This window comes from Phasianus colchicus, chromosome 10 (assembly GCF_987193195.1).
Source record: "Phasianus colchicus chromosome 10, bPhaCol1.hap1.1, whole genome shotgun sequence".
NCBI classification, from domain to species: domain Eukaryota; kingdom Metazoa; phylum Chordata; class Aves; order Galliformes; family Phasianidae; genus Phasianus; species Phasianus colchicus.
The window spans coordinates 22,036,580-22,056,887 of NC_143445.1; the positions used below are offsets into that span (position 1 = coordinate 22,036,580).

Here is a 20,308-nt window from a genome sequence, read left to right on the forward strand (position 1 = left end):
TAATAGAGCCAAAGGGATGGTCTCTGTCATGTTCTCCATCTTTCGGAAGTCATAGTTAATATCTTCTCTGACACATCTGAATTTACTTTTATCTGATTGACCCAAGTCAGTATCACAGTTTCCCCTTTGGTGAATCTGAGCATGCTGTTTGTTTGTTGCAGCATTCCTTAATGATGACTGTTAAAATATGAGATAATTTTACAGTAATATCAAAGCATTTTCACCAACACAAATAAGTAAACAAATTATTTTTAAGAACAAGAATCGCCAAGAAGTCAGGTTCTGATCCTAGCAGTTCAGGTAGCTTTTTTGGAGAGATTCTCTTCTGTTTCTGGGCACTGATCACCAGCCAGTGCTCTTGAGTGTGTCTTGGTCATTAAGAATTGTTTTTAACTTTTCCGTGCTGTAATGAGGCAACAGGCCAGTTGTTGCAAACTAAAGGTCTCATTGATTGCAAGAGCTATGAAACAAAATACTTGGAAATCTCCTGACACTGATTAATGTCGGGGCTTGAAAAGAGGCACGTATCAGAAATGCACCTGCCTTATCTGCCGTTAGCGCCTTGCTGTGTGACATCCAGGCAGATCAAATTAATCTCTCTTGTCCTTTCAATTACGTCTAGCATTAATTGGAGATGAAAAGTCTGTTTCTAGAAAGCACAACACATGGGAACGTTAATTGAAAGCAGTTGACCTTTATGTAAAGAGGATGATAAAATTTCAGCGTTTTTTAAATAAACCAGCATTCCTAACTGTTGTAACATCAAGAAAATCACGTTAATCAAGTCGCACTGTTTTCTTCTCCAAGTGAAACAAATGAACCTAATTAACAGTAATGCTTTTGAATATTTTTTTTCTGTACTGTTAATTATTCTTTAGTTGTTCTACAAGTAACCATACCACTTAGTGTCTTAAAACACTTGCAAAGTCTAGTCTGAAAGAGGGAATTGGCTACTATGTTAGATGTGGGTCATTCACTGCATTGCTTGTGTTTCTTTTAGATAAATGTTATCTTGCACTTGAGATTAGTTGTGATTTTTCTATGTGTGCAGGCATATAAGGAAAAATATGGGCAATTATATTTTAAGAGAATCACTGGATGGTTGGGTGAGAGGCAACTTGAAGATATTCTTTTAAAATTTCACTGAAGGATCATTGTCTATTCTTCATAAGTCTTCTTTTGTAAGTGGATTGTTAGATGGTATTTACTGGTCTTCTACACTGCAATTACTTTTGTTATGGCTATTTGCTGAATAAGCGAGTTGTGACCATGTGTCACAACAACCATGGTAGTTGTAATACCCTTTTGTAACATGTGAAATTTTGTTTATGTACGTATATTAGTCTAAAATGCTTTATTAAATTATAGGAATTTTCCATTTAAGGGCGTGCAATTCTTAAAAAAAAATAGTGATCACTTTTTGAGACAGTGGGGTATAAGAAAAACGTGTTAAATGTTTGAGGTATGTTATGTGATCTTATGAATCCTAACGGGACACGGAGTGGGATGCTTTTCAGTAAGTTTGTTCAAAGAACAGTTTGGTGGGAATTTCGCAGTAATGACTGGTTTAGTACCCACAGTGGTCATGGGGTTCTGCTTACAGTGAGGAGCCACTTCTCCATCTGTAGGTGCAGCTTTGTTTTGCTGAAGCTGTAAAGCAGACAGGATGCCTTGCTCCCTTAGCAAGCTTTGCCAAACCAAATGACTGAGACTGCCACGGCTGTGGATAGCTCTGAACATGCTGTGCTGATTGAGATTCATTTTAAGGTTCATAGAAACTGTTAGATGCTGCCATATTAATAAAGCGGACCGTAATGCTGCACAAGAGAGATAAAGATGTGTGTGACTATAAGAGCATTAATTTGCTACTGCTTGATCGGTGTTTTGTTCTATTTTGGTTTTAGCTTTATTAAGCCTACTCCTGTTTATATCTTCTGTTAGTTTTTAACACATTGCCATTGCAAACTACAGTATCAGTAGCTGCTTTTGTCATCTGGTTCTTCTTGACTTTTGGCAGGCAGTTGGATGCTCTCTATAACTTCTCCCAAATCCTTCACTGAAGTGCTGTAAATTAACATTACAGTGTGCTCAGTGTTGTCCTGTCTCTCTGTTCCTTGGCCTCCAGTGTGGGTGCACACAAGAATCACATTGAGCACTTGGCTGATCTGCTTTCCATTCCTCCTGAATGTGCCCAGGCACTGTTGTTACTTTTTCCCACAGGAATCATTCAGAATTAAAACTTTTTCTCCATCTCTTGCTCATCCTTGAAGTTGATTTTCAAAGTGTTCGGTTGTCTTCTTTATGATGTGCCTGTTCTATGTCTGGTGTGAGCAATAAAATTAATGGGCTCTGTGTGCAGCTTCTCTTTGTCAGCATCCAGAAAGTCTGAATGATTACACAGGTCTGCAGTCCAAAAGGGGGCAAAAAAAAGGAAGCAAACACGAAATGCCTGTAGGTTTTTCCTCTCTGGTAATCTGTTGGGAAGAGTACAATCCTGAGGCTTTAGTTCAGGCTTCCCATGCTCTCTGTATGCTGCTTGTACGATGTGGTGGGCTGTAAATTCCAGCTGCCCTCAGCAGCATGAACTTCAAGGGAAAAGATGGTAACTCATCCTTCTAAAAAATTAGTTTTTCTTGCTAGGTGGGAGCTTCTGTATGTCAAGGCATCTCCATTCTCCATAATTCTGGGGATCTGACAGGTGGCCATGGTAAATATGGTTTACATGCTCAAATTCGGTAGCAGATGAAAGGATGATCTAGGAGAAGCAAACTAAAAATCAATTTCTGCAACTGCTCCTTGCCCACAGGCTAGACATGCTAAGTAATTAGGCAAAGAAAACAAAACTCTCTCCACTTAACTGCTAGCACTTCTTGTTCTGCCTTTTTCCTCTCCAGTTAGTTTTGCTTTTCTAAGTACAAGCAAAGAAACATCATCTCCTGTTGTTATGCCTGTAAACAGAAGCTACACGGCTGCTGTTGTGAGGAGGTGGGTTTCTAAACATTGTCATGAACAAGCTTATGTGATAAGGTTTCCTAAAAATATCTTCTAGAAAACACATCTTCAGATCAGAGGGTCCAGCATGCCCAGTGCATCCTCAAGGTAGGGCACCCAGGGCTGTGCCAGCAGTGCGGCTGCCCGGCTTTATTCAGCTTTAGAACGGAGCGTTCCCTGTGTTGGGGGTGAATTACATATTTTTGTTTTGAAGCTTTGCTTTCCAGAATGCTGCTGCATAGTGTAGGGAACTGCTAGCTGGGGAAGAAAATGGCATAAATCAGTGAGTGCTTGATAACGTTCTTCAGAGAAAATAGAGGAACAGTCTAAAAAAACAGTCAGAGGGGGCTATAATTGTGCAGATAACAGGCACACTGCAATAACAACATTAAAAGTTGTGTTGATTGGTGAAATTCACATGCTTTGCTTTCTAACTGTGCAGCTGCCCAGGTACACTGCACAAAAGCCTCAGGTCACCAGGTCAGACCTGCGGTGGATTAATGATTTCCCGACACAAAAGTGTGTCAGATCACTGCAGTGCTGCAGGAGGCAGAAAGAGAATCATTCTCTTGTAGCCCTTGTTCCAGGCTCCAGATTGCTGTTCTGTTTTAGCACTGCATGTTACATTTGCTTTGAAATTAAATTGTTGCAAAGACAATCGTGTTACTAAAATATACACAAAGCGAGAGGCTCTGAAAGGTAACCTGCTGATTAAAATGTGCTGAGTACTAATGAATGAAGGTAGAGCAGCAAGTGTGTTCATAATCCTCTGCTTGACTGAAAGTGGCTGAAGTGGAGGAAACAAAAAAGCTCTGACACGTGAAACATTTCCAAGAAGATCTTCATGGTGAATAAGAAGGTATTGATGAAAAACTAACAGCAGTGGTGTCTCCCAAACAATCATTCTAGGACATTGTGTTCTCTCTTTTCCAGGCTTGTAAGTAAATGAATAATCCATGACTGACATGAGAATGTCTGGGAGAGAGAATTGGGATCGCTCAAGTGGGAGTGAGATTCTCTGGGGGATGTTGTGCTCCCTCAAGATGATGTTCAGTTCGTGCTGTTACCTTAGTGGGGAGGAGAGGCAATATAGCATCATGTTAAACTCTGGCCCTACACCTTCACTTTAATTTAAAAAAAAAAAAATACATATTAATACTTATTAAAAATACATTTTAAACAAACAACATCAACAAAACTACACTAAAAGCACAGGTAGCCCACACAAGTAGTCTTTTCTCAGAGACGACATATCAGGGTAAAATGTGCAGCCCGTTGCCTTTCAAATTGGGCTGGGCAAACTGTTTAGAAACAAAAAGGTACACGTGCCATCAGCATGCATGTAGATTCACATGATCTGTTGCAGGCAGAGGGTTAAGGAATGACAGTGTTTTGTCTGAGATGCATTCAGGTACGTTTTGGTTTTGTTTCTCTCTTGAAAGGAAAGAGTGTCAAAAAGATAAAATCCAACGTGCAAAGCATTTCTTTAAGGACGTTCCTATATAGGAATAGGAATGCTTTTGGGTTGTTTTAATCTCTGGTATTCCCATACTGTCCCCACAGTTTTGCCAGTACAACTGCTTTGACATAATGTTGGAGCAGCTAGGGAATGAATCCAGTACAAGGCTGCCCGGCTTCTATCAGTTCTCAAACCCAGTTCACCTTTCAGCCCTGTCTGTCTGTATATAAGACATGAACTCCTTGCAGATGAGCTCCAAGCTGGCTTGTTCTTAAGAAAAGGTGTGGAACAGGTCTTGGATGAAGCACATTGAACCATGCCAGACTTTGCAAGAAGGCAAAGGAATATGGAACTCTAAAAGTGTATTTAAAGGTATCCTTAGATTTAAAAAATCGACTTGCAATAATATGAACTTGCAATCATATAGACAAGTTGTTGTCTTTAGATAATTGTTAATTTATCCAGGCATTGCAGTAGTGGCAACAAAGAGGATGTGTTGTTCCAGTTCTATATCCATCTCCATCAAATGGAAATGTAGTATTTTATTGAATAACAGAAATAACTCTGGAGAAGTGTAAAGTACCTGTGTGGGTCATGAGAAAAATATTGTTACTGTTATATATTTATCTATATGGTATTTTAAAGTTAAAATGTTTCATCTGCATTGTATTTCTTACCTCATGATTTACATTCTTCAGATGTTGTTGTCAGGCTAAAGCCTAACAGCAAATAAATTTGATTGACTTATTAATCAGCCTTTCTTCTTCCAAAATTGGAAGCCATCTTTCTTCAAAGGTGGTTGAATCTCAGAGATTTAAGTGTGCTTTCAGTGCAGTCCTGTGTGCTCAATGTGGATGCAAGCTTTTCTCTAATGCTTTTTGCTTTCATTACAAGCAGTTCTTGAGATAGAGAGATGGAAGTAAAAAAGGGTAGAGATGGAAACTGGATGGGAACATTATTCCAACCCCCAAATGACATGAGGAGCAGAAGAACTTTGCCAGATGACTTTGTCAGTGTTACGAAACCTTGCCCATGTTGAAGAGGCAAAACTGTAGTTTGAAAGCTAGCACTCGTTGGTATTCACTCTATAAGTATGTCTAGCAACTGTGTTATAAGTCCAGACTGTGTGCAGAACTGTCAGCTGGTAAAGTATATTTAACCTCCTATGCTTACCTAGTTCCACAATTGGTTACAGAAAGAGCAGTTGTCTAAAACACTGCATTGCTGCTTTTTCACTATTGCCCTTTGGTCAGGCTCTCTGCTGCCCCTAAGTTCTGCTGGCCTAAATAAAGGGCTTGTTCATCACACAGAGAACCCCAAGAAGCCTGACCTGAGTGCAGTGTGTAGTCTTTTGCAACTTTCCAGTGCTGTTTGTGTGAACCTCAAAAAGGTTATCACAGGATAGCAAGCATAAAGCTGCGTAAGCCTAAGGTTGGGAAAAGTTTATCTTTGGAATTCAACTTTCAAATGTGCTCTTAAGAGCTCGTGAGCACTGGTCTTTGATTTTTAATCAGGGCGAGGGGCTCTCTAGGACTTGCTGGAGGTAGTAAGTCACATCAGTCCTCAAAGTGCATTCTCAGCAATTTAAATTACCTGAACATTTCTGTTATTACAGGCGACTTTTGATCTCTGTTTGTTCTTGTGAGGGTTTCAATCATAATGTAATCTGAATTGATTTCTGTCCCTGAGAGCTAATGGCAGACCCAGTTTCTTTGAAATGCTCAGATTGGTTGTGCCTTGTATCTCACACAAAGCCAAAGAGATCAGGAGTTATTACCCAGAGTAAAGCTAAGCATCTAGATCCAAAGGTCAGAAACACTCTGTGGGCTTCCTGGGCATCTCAAATCAGCTGAAATAGTTGAGGTATTTCAATAAGTGTACTAAATCATCAAAAGCTGTGCGTTACCCTGTGTGGGTAACTCTGTGTTCTCCAGATTCAGAACTGTCCCCAGGAAGAACCAGCCGAGGCCAAGTGATGAGCTTCTTTTTATTTACCCTCGTCCCCATTCAGCTCAGCACCTGTGGGGTCAGCATCTCAGTTAGAAATTGCTGGCTAACACACGGCCATTACTGAAAAGCATTTATCTGAGCAGAGCGACTGAATATAAAAGTTGGATTCTTTCTTGCAAGCTGAACTTTTTTTCTTTTTTTTTTTAATTGATTTTTTTTCTGCATAATATTGTTGGATGTGATCGTGTGTGCTGGCATTTGGTCCTGTCAACGGGAATATTTTGGGAGACACTTCCTTATGTCGTGTCTTTTTCTTCTTCTCAGCATGCTTTCAAGCAGACCTGTGTCATTACGGGCATCCCCCACTGCCCCTAAACCCCATCTTCTTTCCATCCTGCATCTCCCCCTCCCTGTAACCATGCTTTCTCTTCTCTCTTCCTTTTCACTCACATTCCACGATGTGCGCTCTCTGAATCTTGTTCTGTCTCCACTATTGGGCTGTCTTCAGGCTGTAAAGCCCTCAAAGCTGAGAAGTGTGTAATACACTAAATACAGCTCTTATGCTCTGATTTGAATGGTTACTCTGGATTAATATGGCACAGATGGGAGTAGGATCTCAACTGTGGGTCAAGTGTGTGAATAAAGTCAAATTAATCCTGTTCTAAACATACTTTTGTACTAGCAGCACACTTAGTGCATTGTAGCAAAACATGAGTTGAACCCATTTTGATTAATAGGTAGCAGAAGTGCATTGACAGAAGTGTTTTTGGATAATTCGTGTAATCGTTTTGCAAGGTAAGTATTAGTTGCAGAAGGGACAATGTTCTTTCAGTGCTTTGCAAAGCATGTTGTGCCAGTTTTCACAACATGTATGTGTTGAACTGATAAATGTAATAAATGTACCACTCCCATGTAATTCTGTATTCCCATTTTCATTGTTTCCAGGTTTATTCCAATTTACAGGGGACCAAGTCATACATACAAGATACAAAGGCTGACAGAGTCCACCTGTTACTCGTTTAGAATACAGGCTGTCAATGATGCTGGGGAGGGACCTTTCTCAGAAATTTGTACCTTCTGCACAACTAAGTCAGTCCCACCTGCAATCAAAGGTATGTAGTATTTTTACTTATAAGTGACATAACTTCTTAAGTAAGATAAGTGCAGTCAGTTTGTAAATATTAACATAGGTAGGCAAAAGAATGGTGAGTGTTGCTTCTGTGTGTCTGTGAATAGTTAAATTATGTGATAGTGGGAAGCAAAGTTATCACCAAAATGTTCATGTAAACAACATAAATGTTGTACCTACCAGTGTTGTTACGCAGCAACTGTTAAAATGCTGCTGCTGAGTTTTCCAGAGGATTGCTCTGAATTACTGGAATGCTTCATGAGGGGGAAGTAACAGCTGCGGTATGTATGTGTACATACCAACCTCAGTGTTAGTAAAGCTGCATGCTGTTTCAAGTTGTGTAGGTAATGATCAGCTAAGCAGCTCAGAGTTTATTTTTCCTTTAATTTATAAAATTAATAACAGTATTTCACATGGATAAAACATCAGGTTCGTTATCTCGCTTAGCGTGTGTTCTGCTAGAAGAACAAAAGGGCTAATTAAATAAAGCCTTATAATGTGTGAATTCTGCCCTAAGTAGTTCTGTTCTGTCTTCCAAGAAGAAATATTATGAAGGGAGCGGATTTGATGTATTTGTTGTCAGATAAGCTGAAATCAGATGCTGTGCTGACCTTCTTTTTCTGTGTGCTTACACTCATACGTCAAGCAGTACTGCTTCCTGTGAGAAATAACACTGCTTAGTCTGCCAGAGAGGTATCATTTGTTCCGTTCTATTTGAAATCTGGCTTTGGTGATTTTGATGCCATTCAAGATTCAAAGTGGGAAAAACACAGCCAGGGTGTAATACCTCTGGGCCCTGGGCTGACTGCTCTGAATTGCTCTCAGGAAGGACAGAGTGCAGGGAGAGCATCAGGAGACTGGCTTCCCTACACTGAAGTCAGCATATTGAGGATCCCACCTTCGATTACACCTTGCTTTTTTCTTTTGCCTTTTGGCCTGTGTTTCCATGCTGTTTCTGGAAGAAGATAGCTGTATCTGTTTGGTGTTCAGTTGTAAATTACACCTACCCAGTGGTGGATTGTGCTGATCCACTCTCTTGCACAGCTGTCCTGGTATAAGCCATACCACACAGCAAAGAAAGCTTGTGCAGGATGAAGCAGGCTGACTGTAGCACATGCTGAGCCTAAGTTACTGCTGCCATCACTCGTAGCTGCACCAACTGGGTAAAGGTAGCACAGGCACGTGTTGCAATCACATTGCCATTCTGATGGATAGAAATCCATTTGGGTAAGTTCAGATCTCACTTAGGATTTTGTTTCATGGACTTCTTGCCTGCCTGAGCACTGAGTCCCTGTTAAACATGACTCATACTGAGGTCTGAATGTCAAGCCATTAGGAGAGAGCACAGTACTGGGCTGTGTGTGGGATGGGACCACGGGTACGTGACAAAACACTGACTGTAACAGAGGAAAGTGGAACAACAAAAGCTGTGCTAGGGAATACTACTGCAAGAAAGTGATGCTATGGGAAGAAGAGGTCTGTTGAGGCAGCCAGCTGACAGAATTATGTTGATTCCTTCCCATGTTTGGAGCTATTCAAAGAAATGTTTGTCATAAACTTTTTTCTCCGTCTATCGGAAGCAGATGTTTGTCCTCCTGTAGAATGTCCTAATTACTCAGTAATGCTGACCCTAAAACAATGGCATTTGTGTGTCAGAGAAAAATCTGCATGTAACAGAGTGGAAGGAGGAAGGAAAATAATTGAGAACGTTGTTGTCAGCTGAGATGGAGGCATCTATTAGCAGTCTCTCAACAGATGTACGGGGAGAAGCAAATGGATATTGATTACATGTGGGTCTGCATATGATTCATGTGTTCCTCTTGGGTGGTGGCAAATTAGTCTAAAATTCATGTAATATATGCAGCCGCAGCATCAGTTGTTTCCTTGATAGAGTCTCCTGTTGTCTGTTTTCATGACTTGGGAATCTGTATCTCCTTTAACAAGCTCGTGTCCTTGCACGTGCACTCATTAACCACTTGGTGAAATGTTTAGCACCAGTGTTTCTCCCAGTTTCATGTTTTGGTCAGGTGCTTTTGAGCACAGTGGCTGAGCCTGATTGCTGTTGTGGTTGTTTTGATGCCTTCCACTGGCAGATGCTGATTTGAATACATAAACATGCTTAGCTCACCTGTTAGCATGCTGTCAGGCATCATATGACATCTTGGTGCTTTCACCTAGCAAGAGATCCATTTACAGAGAGGGCATTTTAACAGATGACGAATGGAGTTTCTTAGACTTCTAGTCTAAGAATTGTAAGAATACCAGGTCTGATCACCTGGAACATCCAGTTCCAGGCTTGGAATTAGATGTGAGTCCAAGCATTTAAAATAATCCTTGTACTTTTGCTTCCCAAGCGTGAATTAATTTCTAATATGGATTATTTAACTTCTCTACTGATGTTTCTCCTCTCATTTTTCCTGAATGAAATGTTTGGTACAGTGCTCTTTCAGTGACATGTAGCCAGCTGCCTTAGAGCATGGGAGGAATACGCAGACCATCTCCTCTGCTGCAGTGTTTGCTCAGAACTTTGTGAAATTGCTGCTTTTATTAATGCCAATGTAATTTGTGAGTTGGCTTCTGCTTTGGAAAGTTCAGTGCCTGTCATTGCAATTAGATCTTAGAAGTTCAAAGTTTTCATCACATCCACTCTCCCTATTTAGGGGTTCATGACTGACAGATGAGAGGTACCTCAAACATCTCACTTCATTTTACCATAAATTTATTAGGATCATGTTAATCACCTCTGAATTTCACTCAATTTTCTGTCTCAGTGTTACTGTTCTACAAAAATCCAGAACAGCTTAAATCAGGCAAGACTGTCCTGAAATAAATTGGACTTTTGAGAGACTTATAAATCCAGTCCCAGTTTTACTTTCATCTCCTTGTGATGGTAATTTGATTTTTGGCTATACATAAATATGATACAGATTGTGCTATTAAACCCTGTGATGTCCTGAAGTTCTCTTTTGAAGTTCTTATTTCATAAGTGTTTTATTAAATAGAAGTGACATTTCAATGCAGTCTTTATATTAAATGCTAGCATATTCATTTTTATTGTAGCTCCTCGGGTAACGCAGTTGGAAGGAAATGCCTGTGAAATTACCTGGGAAATGGTCCCACCCATGAAGGGCGATCCTGTTGGTTACGTTCTGCAAGTACTGGTTGGAAGAGAGTCTGAATATAAGCAGGTAGGAAAGTGGTCTTGATTATAGTGCTCAATTGGTTATATAATGGAAATGTTTTGGAACATTCTGTCTTGTTTCTTTCTCCTGTATTGAATTACACCCTATGGTGATGCATCAGGTGAACTTTGGTAAAGACTGAGTCAAAATCAAGAGCTGTAGTAGGTTGTTTTCACCCCGGGGGAATATACAGAACATTGTTATTTCACTGGAGTGATTTACGCTCTCTCCAGAGTTGGTTACTATTTCCAACTGAGCTCACCTTTAGAAAGTACCGTTCTGTCCATCCATGTTTGCTTGTGAACTGGTTGGTGCTAGTTGTCCAAAGAGGAGATGGACCAGGTGGATTATCTTCCTGATCCACTAGATTAGTTCTTGGATTTTCAGGGGAGCCTTCAAGACCTTGTATCACGGATTTCACTTAGATAGACAACTTTAAATTGATTTGTTCAGCCACTGTATTCCTGTCTAGAGTTTAGATGCATGAGTGTGTGACAGCTGTATATCTGGTGCCCCACAGGGGTTGTGGGCTTTACTGTACCTGAAATACAGTTGATCCTTCTTCAATTGTCTGTACTGATTAGAGATCACAAATGGACATGTTCCCAGCACATCTGAAATGGAACTCATTCATAGCTAAATCTTCTATTTCACCTCTCACACCTCTAGCTTTGTTATTTGCAATGCACTTCATCTGTGCCCCGTCTTCTCCCCGTCCTTTCTTTCATTGTTATTTGGATTCATGTGACCAAATGAGGGAATTAGATATATTAAGCCTTAATTGAATTCTTAGAAGTCTGAGTAAGGTGTTAGTTTCTTTGCAACTATACCTTCACTTCTCCTCAGTCTGTTTTTGAGTGCTACTGAAAATTAATGGATTATCTAAAATAACATAAGCATAAATGCAAGATAATTCATGTGGGTGCTAAAGATTCGTAAACCTGTTAATGTGGGGGGGAATATTATCATCTCTATGTAGGTAATATGACCTCTGTTCACTGTGATGGCTTCTTAATATCCATGGTAAGTGGATTACATGGACCCATTCTGCTGTTGCTCAATTGAAAGAAGAGCCTCAACATACAGAGTCTGTGTGCAGCTTTAGGAAGCTACAGTGCTTAATATGTTCTGGCCATCCTTGGTGAGAATTGAGCATGGCTCCATGTTCCTTTAAGTTAGATGATGGTTTAATCTTTGCAGTCAAGAAATGGTGGTGTGAATATATAAATACATGAACTCAACAGGCTGTTCAGCAGCTGTGCAGCACTTCATTTCATATTTAGGGTTGCTCGTCCTCAATCTCTTTCACTTTCATTCATCCTCTAGGACACAGTTGTGGCTCTTGTTCTGTGATGTGTTTTACATCAGAGCAAACGTCGATGAGAAGAGTTTCACAGAATAAAAATTCACTTCAGAAATTACCCCCGAATTGAAGCATTTTGGCTAATGAACACAGAGCTTTTGCACTGTTACAAGTGTGTAATCCTGTCAATAGTCAGGTCACTTTATTTGTGGCAATTTCAAGGCAACCACTTAAGGCAAGACTTCAAGAGGATTTAACTAGGGAGATGTGTTAAAAATCCATGGAGCTGCATCTCTGTGTCTGCTCCCCATTTCTTTACTTGAGTTAAATATAGCTAATAGTTGGGAAAAAGCAGTCTTCATTTTATCTCAAAGCACTAATTGTTGTTTCAGCATTGTAATGAGTGAAAGCTTCTGAGTGTGAGTTCATCTGCAGGTATCTCCTGGAGTAGAACAAACTAATTTAACTCCAAAGCATTACCATCTGTAACAGTGACTGTGCAAAACAGAAATCAAGATGATGATATATATGAATCTATTTTTTTGTTACGAGATGGGAGAATGTTTGAGATATATACATATATATATATATATATATCTGTATTTCTCCCCCAGGAAATTTTACAAAGATGTTTTATTTCAACAGACATAGTAGGAAAATGTTAATATGCCTCTTGCAATAGTGGCTTTGCATTCATACTGTTCTTATGTATTTTAAACTAGTGTGATTGTGTTTTATTGACAACAGTATGTTTGACACAGTGGATTTGAGTCTTTTCATTCCAGTAAGTTTGGAGAAGAAAGATTCTGTCATCGAGAAAACTGAGCTGGAACTTTTTCATGGCAGTTGTGTCTGACATTTGAAAACATGACTGTATCTCCTGACTGTTTGGAGAACAAATGTGCACACAGTGGAATGGTGTTGACCATGGAGTCCATTGGACTCAGTAAGGAAGCTCACACAATTCATCACCCAAGTTGCACAGTTCAGACACTCAGTTACTGTTTCTGGAATAATTTTATGCTACTGATCTTGATCCAGTTGTTTGCTCAAAAGCCCTTCAGAAAATGCAAAATGCAATGTTCTTCTATATTCCATTTACAGAAGGGATGCTCTTGAGAGATCTAAGAACACCTAAGAGGAACGCATTGTATTGTACTTCATTTGTGCTGTAGAAACACATTCAAACTATGTAAAATAATGATTTTTGTTCACATATAAAGTAGGAAATGCTAAAGCAATTTCACTTTCCCCTGCTGCAGCAGTAGCCACTGACATGCTTTTGGGTAAAGCTGCAGTTTCTCTCTAGATCATCTCCCCTAAGCTTCCTCCTCCACCTGTAGCCCCTTGGAGCTCTCTGCATCCCACAACCCACACTTCTTCCACCATTTGACCTAGTGGGGGTTATATCAAAGTGCCTAAATGCCATTTCTTTTGGCTTGGGGCTGTAGCAATCCCTGCCTTCTGCTGGGAAAGCGCGTTGCAAATATGTCTCTACTGAGTTCTGTTTGAAGAATTTGATGGCAGGAACTAAACAGATAGTAATTTGGCTACCTAAAAAGCGTGTTAAAAAAGTAAATATTCCTTTTCCTGCTTCCTGAGTGATATGTTCCTTTTTGTATATTTGTATTCTTTATCTGTTTGGAAGCATCAAATAGCAGTGCCATAGGGCATTACAGTTCCTTTTAGGAAATCAGATCTTCCTTGTTTACAACTGAGGAAGGAAACCACTGCAAACTCCAGGAGCTGCTGGCTGAGATTTGTGTTTTGTCTCATGCAGTTCTACCTAACAGAGCTTATTCTGTTAGAACTTAGCATCCCGTCCTGTCAGAATCGTCTCCAGCTTTACATGGATGTGACCTTGAGTCAGTGTGAGGGGCTGGGAGGAGCTTATGCTTTCCAGTGCAGTTGTGGCTGACATTTTTTCATTGTTGAGAAAAGATTGAAGCTTTTGGGAATTATATAATGACATCTGTGAAACTGAGAAATACTTGCCTGCAGGAATTCTCTGAGCTGTCTGTTTTGATCAGTAGTATCAAATGCCAAAAGGGGCTTCGGCAGCAGTTTATTACTTGTGATGATATTTTCACTGAGGGAGCAAGCCAAAAAGCTCATCATGTTTTTATTATATTCTCAGGTGCCTAAACAGAAAAGCTATTTCTAGGAGTAAAAGTGATAAATTGGATGGGTTCTTTAACTTGTTGGCTACCAAAGCATACTGTGCTACATTTAAAAATATATACCCTCCTTTATACAGTTGAATTTGGTTTAACATTTGTTTAGCAAGTTCAAAAGCCTTACACATAGTTATCAGGCTTTTTTCCTGTTGTGCATGTAAAGTCTGTTCAGAGCGTAACTGCTTACAGCCAGGCATGCACTTTGTGCTGAGGGCATCCTGCCTTGGCTTCCTATGCTCCTGGAGAAACCAAGGCAGACAAATTGAGCAGGCAGCACAGCAGGCAGTGACTGTGCCACGGGGCACTGAGGGTGCTCCTGCAGCCAGCTGCGAAGGGCTCAGGCTGCTCTCAGAAGTGGGTGGTATTTAAGCCCAAATATTGTTTGCCTGTTGCTGAGAAGGGACAAAGCTCCTCTGGTGCCAAGTAGCCCCCAAAGCACTGACAGTGGAGTAATTGCCACCACCTTCTTAGCTCTAGCATGGGAAATGTTTTGTCTTTATCATCATGGAGTATTCACTCATGCATTCAATGTAGTTTTCACTGCCATTCAGACTTTCTTTAAAGATGCACTGTTCTCTCACTGGACTGTCTGGCTTTTTTCAAAAAGATGCTGTCTAGATGACTTGAGTGGCCACCTCTATTGGGCTGTGTTGAAGATACAGGTGTTTTAGATTAGCTACCCAGAGCCACTTCCAGTTACACCAGTGCTCACCACCCCAGCAGAACAAGGAACACCGGTTAAGTGTTCTCAGTACAAAGATAGGTTGTATGTATCCCATCTCTATGTATCAGTGAAATGTAATTTATGAAGTTTGGGTGATTGATTTTCTATTAAAACAATTTGGATTTTATTTTTGTTTTGTTTTAGCACTGGTGATGTTGGTGGCAAAGGAATTAATTTGTGGCAAAGGCCTGTAGAGCTTCCATGGGGATCCATTTTGATCATAACAGCACCCAGTAATATACACAGCTTACTGCTGTGATGTAGGATGGATGCTTTGGGTTATGACAACTCAGAGTGTAAAGAGATGGGAGTGAGATAATTCCCTGAAGTAGAAGAATCCTAGCAGGTCTTTACAAGATGTGACATTGATGATGGAGCAGATGGAGGACAGTTACCACTACTGGTGTTACTGGAAATGGCATTGCAGTTGGAAAATAGATGCAGGGAATGTCTTGGTGAAAGGTGTGCTTTGCAAGCAGGTGTTTCAACTTTCACATTATGTCTGTGGGCTGCTAATTGTTTTTATCTGTGATGTGTTACTGTAACTTAATAGCTTGCTTTTAAGTGGCTTTGCAAAGATGAGCAGAGGTTCCAAGGCAGCAGTGTTAGCAGAGCTGTGCTCAGTCTGAAAACTCAGCCGCTGTCATTCAAACTGTATTTGGAAAAAGTGGGGAAGTTTTAGAAGGGAGAAAATGAATGAAAGGAAAACCTTCATCTTATGTGCTATTACTTCTTAAGCAATCAGACTGGCTTCCTGACTGAGAGATGAGTCTCAGTGGTAAGAACAGGCAGGGAGGTTGCGTTCTTTAGGTGGTGTTTAGCTGGGCTAATAGTCTCCTATTTGGATTTTTTTTTTTCTCCTTTCTCTGGGGCAACACCCAGGAAGTGATGTGTCTGCTCAGCTTTAATTTTGCTCCTTCCACTGCTTCAGCCAGAGCTCTTACTCTCAGGAGGCAGAGATGCTCTCTCCTCTCCTCCCACTGTGAGGAGTTAAATGAGCAAAGGAACGTGCATCCGAAGTTCAGGTTTCTTTTCCAGGAGGTACAAACGCTTTGTGATACATTGCTTTTTATTTCAACAGCCCTGCCTTACATAAATTGTTGACTGGTTGTTTGTTTTCAGACCATAAACGTTTCCAGTGGTCTCTTTCCATTTAAGTCTCAGAACGGTCTCTTAGCTGTTCAGTTATTTCTCTTTCTCATATTGTGACTCATGCTGTGAGTCATATGTTACCTCCATTCAATTAGCATAAACACATGGCTGACTTGGATTATTGAAGAACCAAAGGCAGTGCAACCAAGAGGAGCTTTATATATCTTACCAAGATTTTATTATTTCCAGAATTCTGAAAGTGCAATTTCTGGCATAATTGCTGACTCTTGAGAGAAGTGTGAGGAATGTACATTAAAATAATATTTGTTTCTGTGCAGTGAATGTCTTGCAATAACCTTAGTTTGCAGATTTTCTTCATTTTGGGGCTAACTGTGGTTCTCATGCCTTAAACGTGTTGGGCATATAGTCACGTCTTAACACTACAGAAATACATTTGTGCTGCTTATCACACCCGTGAGAGATGTGCAAGATGTGCACCTCTTGTGTATGGCATCTTGTCTGAAGTCTTGCCTACTCCAGAGTGTGCTCAGTCTGCTGAGCACTGCGCATGGAGACGTGTTGTAGTCGGACACCTCTGCTCTCAGCCTCTACAGGCTGCTGTGTTTCTGAAGCCTAGGGGGATGAAAGCCTTCCTTTAAGCCCTGCCAGACCTCACCTGTCTTCCTTGCCCAAATCCTTGCTGCGCTCTACTCTGTCACAACTTGTGGCTTTATGTGGAATGCAGAATCCTTTCAGAGTCGTATGAGAATGAGTTATTATCCAGCTCAGCAAATATTTCACAGGGTGCTTCTGAAAGTTGTCCTTAGGCTATGAACAAAAAAAAGAGTGGCGTTCGTTCTGCTTTTTACATGTAACTATTCTGTCTTGTAGGTGTACAAGGGAGATGAGACCACATTCCAAATCTCAGGCCTTCAAGTCAACACGGACTATCGGTTTCGTGTCTGTGTGTGCCGCCGGTGCTCAGATACCTCACAGGAACTTAGTGGACCTTTCAGCCCATCCGTTGCCTTTATGCTTCAGCAAAATGAGATCATGCTCGCGGGAGAAATGGGGAGCATAGATGATCCGAAGATAAAGAGCATGATTGCTACTGATGAACAGTTTGCAGCCCTCATTGTACTTGGCTTTGCAAGTTTGTCAATTATATTCGCCTGTATATTACAATACTTCTTTATGAAGTAGAAAATTCAATGGAAGTTTGAGATACAAATTTAACTAATGCTACGCATTATAATCCACACATTTATTCAGATAGTCCTTTTTGAAATCCTTTTGTTCTACCATACATTTTATATACTTCTCTTGTTTTTACAGTTCTAGCTTGAAGAAAGATAAATCAGTGTTTTGATGCACCTTTTTGAAATTCAAAACTAGGAAGTGGTCAAACTGGAGAAACAAGCAAACCAGATACTAAAAGCAAGATTGTTCTCTTCACGGTTTCAAAACTGTCACCAATTTGCCTTGTCATCATGGTTTGGTTTGTTGCATTTTTTTCACTGAAGTTCTTACACAGTCTCTTATTGTATCTTATTATTTAGGAAATTTTAATCAAGTCACCTTTTTTTGTTTCTTCTTTTTCTCCTAAACATTAGTCACAAGCGTGTATAGCAGTAAGATTAGAGTACAGTGTTAGTCAACAGTACCAGGTTTTCATTGAACAGTATTAGCAATGTTGCCTATGAATTATTCACTCCATTTGCCCCATATTTTTTCAAGATAAAAAGTAAATTGTTATTTTAACTGTTTAGTGCATTTAAATTGGAACAATATCCTGCGGTCTAAAAAACCTGTTATTTTTACAGTTACAACACTATAAACTGCCTGTATAAGAAATCAAGTAACCAAACTGCATATAAATTATGAAGCATTATAGATTCTTTTTTTACCATTTTGATTTCTTGCAGTAATTTTAAGTAAGAGGGCATTGTGCAATAGTTAGCTATTCCCATGTTCAGCTATTTAAAAGCTGCTTTAACTTGTCTGTTTGTCACTGTATGTAACTATTCCTAATCTAATAGTAGATATTATTCTATTACGTTCAGTCTGATTTAAATTAGAGCTGGTGATACCTTACTGTCTCTACTGAATTAGGTGAGATTTACACTAAACGTAAGCAAACATCACTGTCAGTTGATCTTTTTGTTTTTGGAGGGGTATCGATTTCATAGAACTTTTCTGGAGGTATCAGAAATGGGATCTGTTTATTTTAAGTCCCCTAAGTAGGTGCCTACGTTGTTCTTAACACGGGGCTAATGGAAACACTTGGTACATTGCAAAACTGGGACTGGAGTCCTACACAGATCCAGTCCTTGCTCGTAGAGCAGTGTTCCCCCTCCTCCTGCCTGCCTCTTCCCTGGCACACATCTTAATCCACCAAGGTAGATTTTTAACTCTTGAGTCATTGGGTTGTTTATATTAAGTCAACATTGTGCGAGTACCTCAGGGACATAAGTGAGCTGGAGGTGCAAATAGATTCCAAAAGGGTGCAACAGACACAGTGTATTTCCCTGCCTATTGGTTTTGTATATTTTTGCTACTTGGTTTTGCTTTTGTCCTAGCTATTTTGTGCTCTGTCTCCATTGTCTAGGATTCAGATTTCTGTACTAGCATAATATTCCCTTAACCAAAGTAATGGGGAAAAAACAACATTATTTTTGTTTTAGGTTTATTTATACTATATACTGCATACAGTACTTTAAATACCAATTACAGTGCAATCTTTTATTTATTGTAAAAATAAAAAATAAAAAAATAAAAGTGTACTTATGTACTAATTCCCCTCCCCGCCCCCTATAGCATGTTATATTTTTTGTCTGTTTTATACTGTTGTTCTTTAGGTCAACTTTTTACCTGGCAGCATTCCTAGTATTATTAATCTTCTTACATTTTCTTGCATTTTTGAAGATGGGAGCATCTAGTACATTAAATGCCAAAAAAAAAAACCATTATCAGTGATTCAAACGTTTACATGTATCCAAAAACATAATCATCTCTGGAAAGAAAGTGCTAAGATCAATGAATTATTCTGTGTGCCTCTCTAGATGTAGCAAATATTAGAAATGTTCTGTATTTTGTTATTGACTATAATTAGTTTAATTTAGCCTTGCAAACTAATGGCATTGAGCTAAATATATATATATTTTTTTGATTTTGCCAAAGTCATGGCTTGTCAAATTTATTTACATCTTATTTAAATTTATTTGTGATACGAAACTTTGTGACCTTGCATCTGTAGTTTTGTGAGCAAAGCATATAGAGCTGTTTTCGGTGGAGGGGGAAAGAGTGTATTTTTTAAACCAGTGAGATGACTGCTAGTTTGGAAACCCGGACATTTGAATAGATTCTCATTTTTATATTCGGAGCATTATTGCAGCAGCGTTGCTACAGAACCCAAACCTGCTGCTTTTTTTTTTTTTTTTTTTTTTTTTAGGGAAAGAAAACTGCTTTAATATATATTTTTTAAAAACTTTGTATCAATTGATCGATTTTTTTTTTTTTTTTGAAAGTTTGAAATATAAAGCTAGTAAAAGCAGCGAGCAGAAGTGTAGAGAAACGCAATCTGTGAGGCTTCAGGTGTTTCTGTCTTGGTCCCTTGCAGTCATGCTCACACCAGTGCCCAGCCCAGCCCTGGGTTAAGGTGTTCTCCAGGAGTAGGACAGCCCCTAATGAGGTGGATTAGGCATTGTTTCAGCTTGTATCTTCTGCCATAGTGATCTGACTGGGATTCATAACAAAAAAGAAAAAAAGAAAAGCATTATGGATCATAAACCATTTCTGTTTTGGTTTCCATCCCTGCAGTTTGCTGATGCCTTGGCTTCCCCACGCGGCCGTTTGCCGTGCTGAGCCAATCGCTCAGTCAGGCTCCGAGAGCTCTCTGCTCTCAAAGAAAGGGCAGACAAAAAAGGTAGAATGAAACACTAAACATTTGCAGCCCTTGAGGACAAGGAGGAATTTTTTTATATTGTTCTGCCTTTTTCCTTATGAACTTGAAATGTTTTCTAACCCTGTTTGTTGGCTACGGTAGTTCAGGATTCAGCATCACGATTGAGAAGTGCCCTAACTGAATGTGTATGAACCTTATCCTTGCACAGTTCTTTAAATTGAAAAGAAAGAAAAAGTTTTTACCTCACTATGGGAACATACATTCCAAGCTTTTCGACTTTAAAAAAAATAAATAATCATAAGTTTTCTCGTATTGTAAATTTTAGACTATTTCATATGCATTGTATTAAAACTGCCATATCAATTTTAATGTATAGATTTTGCAAATACTACACTAT

General features: G+C 39.6%; 1 protein-coding gene across 2 annotated transcripts in view; it reads left to right on the plus strand.

Moving 5' to 3' along the window:
• FNDC3B (fibronectin type III domain containing 3B) overlaps nucleotides 1-19,779 on the plus strand; it is a 147,682-nt gene extending 127,903 nt beyond the window's left edge. For both annotated transcript variants that reach the window (XM_031614564.2, XM_031614565.2), the window contains exons 24-26: nucleotides 7,346-7,512; nucleotides 10,590-10,717; nucleotides 16,899-19,779. In XM_031614564.2, the coding sequence (XP_031470424.2) occupies nucleotides 7,346-7,512; nucleotides 10,590-10,717; nucleotides 16,899-17,210 (607 nt within the window). In that variant the 3' untranslated portion in view covers nucleotides 17,211-19,779. The remainder of the gene's footprint in view (nucleotides 1-7,345; nucleotides 7,513-10,589; nucleotides 10,718-16,898) is intronic.
• The last annotated feature ends 529 nt before the right edge of the window (nucleotides 19,780-20,308 follow it).